The 11,347-nt window shown below is 44.9% G+C and overlaps 1 protein-coding gene across 2 annotated transcripts in view; it reads left to right on the top strand.

The window, feature by feature from the left end:
* Window positions 1-350: 350 nt before the first annotated feature.
* The window catches only part of RORA (RAR related orphan receptor A), a 551,492-nt gene continuing 540,495 nt past the window's right edge, over window positions 351-11,347 (top strand). Inside the window, exon 1 of one of the 2 annotated variants that reach the window (XM_075897683.2) lies at window positions 351-702. In XM_075897683.2, coding sequence (XP_075753798.1) covers window positions 564-702 — 139 coding nt within the window. In that variant the 5' untranslated portion in view covers window positions 351-563. The remainder of the gene's footprint in view (window positions 703-11,347) is intronic. The other variant, XM_075897682.2, reaches the window with a different exon arrangement.

The raw sequence follows: 11,347 nt of genomic DNA, 5'->3' as shown, positions 1-11,347 counted from the left end.
CTAGACATAGCCCTGTTGGGCAAGGAAGCTGTTGCTTGGGGGAAATAGGGGAGCTGTTCCTCCTCCAGAGGCTCTGCCTGGAAAGGGGAGGGCATAATAGTGTGGGGGGCCCTCCTTCGGGGGGCAGGCTGGGTGCAGTGATGGGACTCACTCCCCCTTCGCTGCAGAGGCAGCTGCTGCCTCCTGGGCCCTGCCCTGCTGGCAGGGAGCGGGGCTCCTGCCTCCACCCCGCTGCTCCTCCGCCTGGCACCTGCCGGCCCCCCCTGGGCGGGCTTTGGAGGAGGCGCGTGTCCCCCGCGGGCTTGCCGGGGCGTGTCCCCGCCAGTGCAGCCGGAGCCTCCCCGCTGCGGGTGTCGGGGCTGGGCGGCCCGCGCGGCGCGTGGCTGCGAGGGCGGAGGGAGGCGGCGGGGCTCTCGCCTGCGCTCACAGCCCGGCGCGCTCGCTCCCCGCCGGCCCCGGCTCGCGCTCTCCCCGCTGCCGCCGACCATAGAGTCGCGCTGCGAGCAGCAGATAGAGGGAGCGCAGGAGCTCGCCATCGCCCAGCCAGCGACAGCGGGAAAAACATGGAGTCCGCCCCGGCAGCCCCCGAGCCCGCCGCCCCCGAGCCGGGCAGCAGCGTCTCCGGCGCCAGGGACACCCTGGAGCCGGCCGGGAAAAGCGAAGCGCCCGCTGCAGCCCGCAGGCAGAGCTACTCCGGCAGAGGTAGGGAGAGGCGGGCGAGGGGGCGCGCTGGGCACGGCGAGGGGGCAGGAGAGAAGGGCGGCTTGCAGCAGGGGAGCCCCGGGCACCGGCTGGGGGCGGGCGGAGAAACGCAACTCCCCGCTGCCTCCAATCCGGCAAACTTTTCCAGCGGCTTCTCCTGGCTGCAAGCGGGAGGGAAAATATTGAGAGCGAGCTCGGTGCTTTCCCTTTCCTCGCCTGCAAAACTCAGCTGGCAACGCTGCCCCTGAAATTACATAATTAACAACAAAGCAGCCCAGGAGTCAGGGCGTTAGAAGGCGAGGAAACAAACTTTTCAAGCTGCAGTGACCTCCTCTCCCCTCCCCCCTTCTTTTCTCTCGCCTCCTTTTCATATTTGTTCATTTTTTTAATTGTATCCTTTGGTATCTATGGTTGTGACTACTTTCTTCCATTATTTGATCTGAGGAAGTGGGTCTGGCCCACGAAAGCTCATCATCTAATAAACCATCTTGTTAGTCTTTAAAGTGCTACATAGTCCTGCATTTTGCTCCTTTTGACAGTTCCTGCTCTGGGGTGCCGAGGGTGGTGGGTGGTGGGGGGGCATGGGGGAGTTGGCTAGGATTGCTCTGATTAATGAGGCGGGTGCTGATCTGCGATTGACTTCTCCGCTCTTTTGACAAGCCGTGGTCTGCGGTGTGGTTTAAAAAAAAATCCGTCTCCAAAGTTGATGGTCTCCTGGGGTTTGCGTGAAGGTGCACAACTTTCCAGAGAGGGGCTCTTCCGAGTCTCGCGTGGGTTTTCCTTTCCTCCTTCCCCCCGAGTGACAACATAGTGCAAAGACACACACACAAGCCTTTCATTGCTGGTTTAATGATGACTTAAGCACGCTCAGGCTGCCCACCGCGTGTGGTGTAGTACGGGTCAGCTGGAAACGTGCTGGTCAATTTCAATTGGACATTGTTTATAGCCCACTTTTATTGAAAGTATCGACAGCGTTTTAGCGCTGGCTGGTTGATACTGGAGAGAGGGAGAAACATCTCCCCCCCCCCCCCTTGCATAGGAGCGGCGAGCGATTAAAGTCGGTGGCTTTCAAATATTTTTTGGATTTGCGCAAAAAGAAAAAAAAAAGCGAGAGGGGCAAAGATGTAGCTTTAATTCCCGCTGGCAATGAATCCATCGCTGTGATCATTCAAGGGAAACCCACTCGGTAGGCTCGCTAGGGGATGGGTGGGAATCAAATAAATACACATACTGATCTGTTACAGCCATGACTGCCAACCTGGCGCGCACAGCCCTCGCAGGCTCCCGAGTCCTGGGCCAGCTGATTGCAGGGACTCGGGGAACGTTTTCAGGGGAGTGTGTGCTGTTGTTGTTGTTTGGAATATGGCTGATCATGTGTTGGCTTGTGTTTTACAGTATTTTTCCCATTTTGGCCACGCCCCCTTCCCAGGCAGCTTCCCACTCAGAGAATCCGAGTACAGTAAAAGCCAGCGAGATGACACACGCTGAAACATTTAATTAGAGGCAATTTCCGAATAATGACCGCGCAGTTATGCAAATGCAACGGGGGAGAAGGGGGGGAGGCGAGGCAGAGCGGGCTCTGGAGGAGACGGGAGGATGGGGACGGTTTTTTGTGTGCAGCAAGCTTTTAGCTGCAAAAAAAATGTATATTTAGAGAGCTTGAGACAGTGGATTTGGAATGCAAGCTGGTTATGTAACGAGGTTAATCAGAAACACTGGAGAAATTTTCCTTAATAAATGCGGTGGAGTTCTCTGCATGTTTTCAAAGCTGCAGTAGTTTGTGGCTGTTACACAAGCTGCTCCCCCACCCCCTTCCCCAATTGCTTCCAGTCTATAGGCTTCAATCTGCTTTAATTGCCATTGCTGGCACACGGGGATTGTTCGGGATGGCAGCCTTCAGCATAGTCTTGCAGTGTTGTAACTTTTAGACCTTTACAAATTATGTAACTGGAGACTGCTAGGAACTTATAAAAAGGGGAGAAGGCAGTGTGTCTGGCGATGGGGGTGCTCCGTTTGTGATCTTGAACCGTTTAGGCTTTGATACCGCTAACCTGCTGACCCATATGTCCCTCCTCTCCCTTGTGTAGCATTAAATAAGGGATTGCGGGGGGGTTGAAACACATACACTGCACGCAAGCACTAGGTTATGTAACAGTCTGAATGAAAAAGCGAAGGTCAGTGTGATGGATGCATCCATGCAGCAATACTCCTGAAAATTGTGTCTTTAGAGTCTTTAATATCTGAGGAAATGTAGTTTTTTACGGACGGTAATTGTGCATTGGTGGGAGGGCAAGGTGGAAAAGATGGGAATTATTTAAAGAAAGAAAATGTTTTGGTTTCTGGGATGATGTAATGGAATTGGTAGAGAACTGAAGGTATCTTCTAGATTGCAACCAGTAAGAAAATTGGAGCTGTCATTCTGTATTAATGTTGCGTAAATTACAAATTAAACATAAGTACATTGATCTGTAAACCAGGTGATCATACCTTTCTCATATGTAAAACATGAAGGCGTGTAACTTTACAAGAAAATACCACAGAATTGTAATGGATAATTTAGCTCATTGAAAGCGGGACCAATATGGAGGTATCGGGTGAAACTGAACCCCCTATCTTGTGATTTATTTAATTAAGATTCTGGGTTTATTTAAGATTCTGGTTGATTTTATGTTTTTTTCCCATAAAGGGAATATATAAATATAAAATGTATGTAGGCTATGGAAATTTTTTTGACATTGGGATGACCTCGTGATGTATGGATAGCACATATATGAGTACACATAAAAAGAACAACTGTATAACACAGGTAAATTCCAAATCCTATGCTTGTGTACTGTTCATCATATCAACTGATCTTTTCCTGCCATTTGTTCCATGTGCAGACAGATCCAGATACACATGTAGATCAGTTTGCAGAATGGGTACCCAGAAAAGTGTTCTTTGATTTTTAAATCAACATAAGACACTGGAAATATTTGTTCTGTATCATCTATTTTAGTAGCTGCTTCCATTGCAACCTGCACTCAGTGCTGTACGGCTGTAATGGCTGTTCTTAATAGGGAACTGGAAAAAATAAGCAGTCAATGAAAACCTAAGAAAGGGGGGGAAAAAAGGTGGTGAGAAGTTGGATTCCTAATTGCCGTTTTAATTACTGTCACTTTTGAAATAGTGTGTCTCTTTGTATCCCTTACAATCTGGTATGTCAGATCCCTAAATATTGGGTGTTTGTTATAACCGTTAACTCTCATAGTGTTCTTTTAGGGTATCTCTACACTATGGGACAAGGCCAAATTAAGATACTTCAACTATGCAATTAACATAGCTGAAGTTGCGTATCTTAACTTGACTTTTGGTGCTGTCCACACTGCAGGAAGTTGAAGAGAGCACACTCTTTGTTTGATTTCCCTTACTCCTCGTGGAAGCAGGACTGCCCACGTTGGCCAGAGTACCCCTCTCAGTTCGAATTAGCAGGTCTTCACTAGACCTGCTAATTCAAACCCTGGAAGATTGACAGCAACAGCTTCTATCTCCCCTGTAGTGTAGACATTCCCTTAGATATCAAAAATATTTGTAAAGCAAGTAGTGTTATATAATTGTGTGAGAGAGAGATCACATGTGGACTGGAGATTTTGAGTAATGGTATTACATAGTGTGAAAGATTAATAACACACTATATTGGAAAAAAGTGTCCAACAGTTAGATTAAAAGGGCTGATATTTCCAAATAAATATATTGTCACCTTCTCTAGTTTATTTTAACTCAGAGCAGTCATTTTTCAGTTTTCCATTAGGTTAAACCATAATCCATATGTGTTGGATTACAGATGTCTTTATAGCATGCATTGATTTCATTGAGTATTGAACACCCTAGTCACAACTGCACATGCCACTTCCAGGTTCATCTGCAGACATATACTATTCCTAAAGCAACTACAGCAATTGCTTACATGGTAAACTAATATTAGGAGAGTATTTTAGCTATCTGTAATATGTGGATTATTGAGCATCAGGAATCAAAGAGAAATTAGCATTACCAGCCAGCTGTGTGTGGATCACCAGGAAGTGCTCCACATACCAAGTCTAAGATCTTCTGTTTTATTACCTCCTTCAAAAAAATGAACATATTTGAAAAAATAACAAATGTTGGACTGGACTCTGTTATCCTGTCAGTATTTAAATGTTGTGTTACCATTTTTGAAAAATTTGAAACGTCAGTCATCAGGAGCTAAATTTTAGTTCTTCAGGCTTTTTGTTTTCCACTTTGTCATAAATAGTATGCCAATCAGCTGCTATACTTTTCCAAGAGCTACTGAGGGGGTTGTGTTATACGGCCCTGAAGTTTCTCTCCTTTCTATCTAAGCAAAATATCACTTTTATTTCCCAGGCCGTTATTCTGGTTTTTTGCATTGTCAGTAAATGGAGGAAAGTAGCTGCCCTCAGTTGAGAAAAGGGACAGAAATTGTTTAGTATAATTTCCTATTCATGCCCTCCAATGCATTTTTCAGGTATCTCATTAGAAAAACTGAATATTTTAAAGGCAGCATTCATGTTGTTGGAAGGCACTGTATTAATTGTTTTTTGATGGTGATTACCATAATTCAGAAAGCTATATGCACATAGGAGGTGATTACCTGAACCCTTTCTGATGAATTACTGAGTGTCTGCTTGTTGGGACTTCAAGTCATCTTTGTCAACAATTGAGACTTTATTTTTATTTTATTTAATTTTTTGGACTGGGGTATCAGTAATTTGATTAAAACATCAATGAATAGTGGCATCATTCCTATATTCCTCAGCTCTATATAGAGTTCCACACTTAGTAAGTTCTCCAGATGTTCTACATAGAATATTTGTCATGTAACAAAATTGTCAGTTTACTGTGTGATTTTTTCAGTTAAGCTTTGAGTATTCTTTTCCTTAAATGTTCAGAACACTTTTTCCACACTGAGTACTCTTCTGGAAGTACTGTCCCTGATTTAGGACTGTAGATTTGCCTATTAGGTAAATGAAATATACTGTGAAGCATCTGAAAGAAAACCCTAATCATTTAGTTTTAAATGCTTATAGAATGAGAAGAATAAAACCATTTTTGCATTATTTTCTTGGGAACAGTCCCCTTCCCTTGTTGAAGTGCAACCATAGCTTACTCTTTATAGTATGTGAAAAGTATTTCAGTGGCTCATGAGTCAATATGTAAATACAGGCAGTCCCTCGGTTACATGGGGAAGCAGAGGGAATTGGAGGTGCTGAGGCATCTATACAAAAAGATGTAATTGATCTACAGGCAGTCCGTGGGTTACATGGATCTGACTTACATCGGATCCCTACTTACAAACGGGGTGAGGCAACCCCGCAGTAGCTGCTTCCCCCCAACAGACCAGGGAGACACAAAGCTAGTGCCCTCCCCCCCCCCCCCCCCCCCAGCAGACCAGGTTGACGCGGAGCGGCTTTCCTCAGTAGACACCTCAGCTTGAGAATAAAGGACTGAGGGAAGTGAGGTGTGGGAGAATAAAACTGAGCTGTGGAGAAATGTTTGGCTCGAGTTTCCCCTACAATATGTACCAGTTCCGACTTACATACAAATTCAACTTAAGAACAAACCTACAGTCCCTATCTTGTACGTAACCCGGGGACTGCCTGTACTGTACTATTTCATTCAAAAGCTGTAATTTTACCAAATAAAGAACACATTTGTAATGGAGACTAATTGGCACTATGATTATTATATCCCAGATTATAGAACTATATTTGAGTTAGGGATGTTAGTGACTAGCTGACTAGCTGATAAGCAAATCCTTATCGGATAGTCGAGTAGCAACTCAACTAGTTGCTCTTCCCTCCCCCCCCCCCAACTTGTTGCCTCTATCAGAGAGAAGTAGAAATAGAGGGAACAGGAACCAGGTTCCTCCCAGCACCCTCATCGTGGGGGGCAGGGGAGGCGGAGGCATAGTGGGGAGATGTGTTCCCGCTGTTGGTGCTTCTACTTTTGACATGTACAAGAGCCCTCTGAAGCTCTCGTACATGTCAAAAGCAGAAGTGCCACAGGGAACACAGGGTGAACAGGGGTTGCTTGAGTCCCTGCTTGTCCTGTGTTCTCTGCTGTGCCCCCCCCCCTTGCTGCCTCCATGAGAGGCAGTAAGGGGGGGACAGGAACCGGTGCTGGGGAGCTGGCTTAAAAGCTGGTCCCCCCCCCCAGCACAGTCTCCGGGATGCCACCTGTCACTCCCTGCTGCCTCTTGAGGGTGGGGGGGCGGGAATAGGGGAAGCTGCTGCAAAGTAGCCTCTGTCCACAGGGTGAGCTGGGCCCCCCTACTTATAGGGGCTGTTGGCACCAAGCAGCCCTTTTCACGGTGGCCGGGGCTGTCTGCTGTGAACAGGGGCTGCTGGACTCAGCGCAAGCCGGTACCTAGCAGTCCCAGCTAGTGCTGATTGCTGCGCCTCTGCATTTTAAATGAAGTAAGAGCCCAGCAGCTCTTAGTACATTTACAATGCAGAGCCACAGCACAGGTGGCTCGGGAGCCTGCACAAGCCAGGACTGCTCATTTCTGGCTGGAGATACCCCCACTGCGGCTCATTTCCAGCTCCTGGAGTTACCCCCACTGCGGCTCTGCACAGTGGTGCTTATCCACTAATCATATGGTCGATACAAATTGTATTGACTATAGATTAGCCAGATAATTGCATTTTAACTTCCTTAATTTGAGTGGCAGACAGTTTTTGACTATTGAAAGTTGTCTCATTTGCTACTAGTGTAAGGAAATTTGCCCTTGGGGAAAATGTGGATTAACTCCATTGAGGTGAATGGAGTTAGTCCAGAAAAACCTAATTCTAAGGGAGAGAAGAATCTGGCCTTAGATTTTATAATGTCTACAGTTATCCTTAAAATGATTTCATTATCCTGGTGGCACTAAATGGCATGTACTCATCCCACAGAAACTTAAGATACGGTATCTTGAGATATTTAAGTTTGTAAGGTGATGAGTTTAAAAACCTGGGAAGTGAAAGTACTCTGGGGAAAAATATTTGTAATTAGTTCATTAAAATATGTTGATAAATGATAGAGAGACTGGTACTGCCAAGTTCAGCACACATAATTTAAGTTGTAGTTATTTCTGCTGTTGTTTGCTAGTTTAGACTGTTAGCAACAAGTCTGCATAGCTGCTTTCAGTGTAACTTACTTGATGGAAGAAATGGACTGAGCTTAGGAAAACCCATAGGTATGTTTTGAACATAACTGAAATGGGAAAGGGAGGGAAAACATTGTTTCTCTTTTAAATAAAATTTCTGAAATCACTTTGTATCTTTTATGTTCACTAGGTACCTTTTAAATTATTTTTTGGTAAGTTCAGACAAGGAGGGAAAGTTATATAGTTCAGAAAGTTGCTTAGAAAGTATTGTCTAATTTTTGCTTCGTTTGGGGTGTGATCTTTCTGCTGCTGCAACAGTGAATCATACTTCACTTTTTTTAGTAGCATTGGGTAAATTTTAGATGTGTTGAAAATACTTTAATTCTGCCTGACTAGAATTTTAGAAGTTAGAAATGGAAAAGCCTTCCCAGGTTATGTAGCCTAATGCTGTGATTGCACAGGGCTGTTCACTGTGGTACAATTATGGTTTAGAGGTGGAATTTCAAATGTCTCAAATGATGGGGCTTTCACCAATTCCCTTGATAAAGTCTTCAGCACTGCCATATTTTCCTGATGCTTAATTTTAAAGTACTGTATCTTTCATTCCATTTGTCCTAATCTTTTACATTTCTACCTCAATTTTTCTCACACCTGCTATTCCTTTCCTTCTCCTTAGTCATTGTCTATATCTTTTAAAAATATTTACTCAGGCATCAGTTCATCTAACCCACTCCTCACCCCTCCGCACTGCACAAACTCCTTCCAATTAGACAATAAACAAGTGAGATTTCTTTTTGTCACCTACAAGAAATTCAAACTCAGCAGAGAACACACCTGTCAACCTGATAGCTGCCAAGTTAAGAGCAGCTCTGTTTGCGACATGTCCCATGATTGACACAAGTGACGGATTGACTGGGGCAGAGCATGTGGGGTGGAATGGGGGAAGTTTGTGGCATTAATACATGGCAGTAGGGTGTGAGATAGGTGGGGGCTGGAGGGGGTATGGATGCTGGCATGCCTGAAAGGTGTTAAGGTTGTGGTGGTGTCTGGGGTGGTGTGTGCTTGGAGTGAGTGTAGGTGACCACTTCTGGGTGCGGGGTGCTGGCTTTAAGCCATGTGGGTAGTTGCAGGTGTCTGTCTATCAGAAGAGGGTAGCTTATGGAAGAATCTGGGCCTACTATTAGTGATGAAAAGGGTTAACTGGCTAATCGGTTACTGGGTAAGCATTCACCTTACAGGCATGTTTACCAGGGAAACCAGTTAACCAGCGGGCCCTACCTGGCTTGAGCAGCCCTCTGCTCGTGGTGTGGGAGTCCCATTCTAGCCTGAGCAGTCCCCTGGCCAGAGCAGCATGAAGTGGGTGAAACTTGCAGATTCTGACCACATTTTCATGTATTTTAAACACTGTGCTGCTATCAGGAATAACTTCAAGTATTATTGAAAATTCAGTCACTTCTTGTGTGGAATTTGACAGCTGTGTAGTGGCACAGATAGTATAGGACAGGAAGTGAAGAATACCATATCTGGCTGGAACATTGAGGGCACGTCTAGAGTGCCCTCGGCTTTTGAAAGAAGATATGCAAATTCAGCACGAATTTGCATATCTTTTTCCGATCCCATTTTCGGAAGAGTTTTTTTAAAAAAAGCAGTCTAGAAGCAGTTCTTTTTGGGGGGGGGGACCCATTTTGAAAGAACCCTTCTTCCTAAAAAAAATGAGGTGTACAGGCTTCTTTCGTAAAAGGTTGTTGTTGTTTTTTAAAGAACAGCGTCTAGACTGCTTTTTTTTAAGAAAAAATTCTTCCAAAAACGGGATCGGAAGACAATATGCAAATTTGTGCTGAATTTGCATATCTACTTTCAAAAGCCACAGGAAGTCTAGACGAGCCCAGAGATAATTTAAGTAGATAGAAAGTAGATACTCAGAGTCTGTATTCCTTTGGAAGAATTTTTAGCAATCTTCCATGTCTCTGTGTGTTATTGCATCTCACCAGAAAGACAGAACTTGCTGCAAGCCCAGTACCATGGGGTCCTACAACTTTGCAGGGCCCCTGGATAAGGAGGGGCTCTGTGCCCCAGGAAGGGGCAGGGCTTTGGACAGAAGGGGCGGAGCTAGGATCAGCTAGCCCTCAGCACTGTGCCTCCTTCCCCCTCTGTCTGTATAGAGCGCCCCACATGGGTCTTTGGTAGTGATTTAAAGTACTTGGGGCTCTCAGCTGCCGTCACCGCCCCAGTAGTGAGAACCCCGGGCCCTTTTGAATTGTCCAGCCCCTTGGCAACTGCTTCTTTCCCCCACACCCATTAACAGGCCTGTATAATACGCTCTAACATCAATAATCAGTACTGTTTCAGATGAAAGAATGCTGTGTACTAAATCATGATTAGTTCCTATGAACTTCTTTGGCTATGTCTTCATTCACTGAGCAAGCTAAAGCCTCGTTAAGTTTTGAGAGCTGATAAAACTGAAGCTGGAAGTGGTAGGTCTCCAGATCCTGCTTTTGTTTTAACAGATTTCTATACAAAGTTACTTTCTTTAATAGTGTTACAAAGTATGTTACCAAATTCATTGGCATTAATAGAGGCTTTAAGAGGCTTGCCATGAAGCATGTGTTCATGTTAAAGCAATGTGATTTTTCTTTTTGGGTTATGGGGAAAGTCTGTGGATGTTACCCAGCCTACTTAATTTCCCCTTCTCATTTAAGCCCCCATTTCTGCTCCCCAATAATCACGCAAACAGAAGCTTCAGCTGTTAAGGGAGAACAGTTAAAAGTCCTGCTCACTCAGATGTACATAAAAGATCCAGTAATGATGCCCCACTGCAGAGACTTTCATTTGTAATTTAATCTAACAATTTCAATACACTTCTAAAGCAACACACTATGAAACTGGCAACTTCTGAGAAATTGCTGTGCTGATACAAACTGTGTTGGAGCTGGTATTATAGCAGCATGAATAGATGGCGCGATGGAGAACAAAGTTAGTGGCTGAATCAGAGCTGAGGGAAATTGCCAGCAGAAGGTGAGAAAGCAGAGCTGGATTATGATAACCTCCCTTGTAGAATCAAATTAAATCTTGTTAAAGGTTTTATTGATCTTAGTTTGTAGTTGTAACATGCATTTACTGCACATAGGTACATGAGAATGATGAGGCAGATGTAGTGATCCAGGAATGAAAAACTACAGTGTTTCTGTTTTTAAAGTGCTTTATTTTGTACATATTGTAGGATATTTTACATTAATTAACAGTATGTTTATATACTTTAATTCCATGCCCACTCACACATGTTGGAGGCATCTGATCTATAGCAATCGTGGAAATGCAGTTAAAATGCAAGAACATAATATACTAAACAGGGATGTGACAATGAAAATGTGTAGACAGTTAACTGATGAGTCAGGTTAACCTTCACAATTACAGGCAGGGCCCCTGCCCCTCTGTGCTGCTACCTCTGTGAGAAGGGGAGCATGCATGGACCAGCTCCCGTGGATACAGAGGCAGCAGTGCAGGGGAAAATGTTCTCGC

Source organism: Pelodiscus sinensis, chromosome 14 (assembly GCF_052426305.1).
Source record: "Pelodiscus sinensis isolate ZL-2025 chromosome 14, ASM5242630v1, whole genome shotgun sequence".
Taxonomy (NCBI): Eukaryota; Metazoa; Chordata; order Testudines; family Trionychidae; genus Pelodiscus; species Pelodiscus sinensis.
Note: the sequence above shows the minus strand (reverse complement) of the source record. Positions and strands in the feature narration are given on the sequence as shown.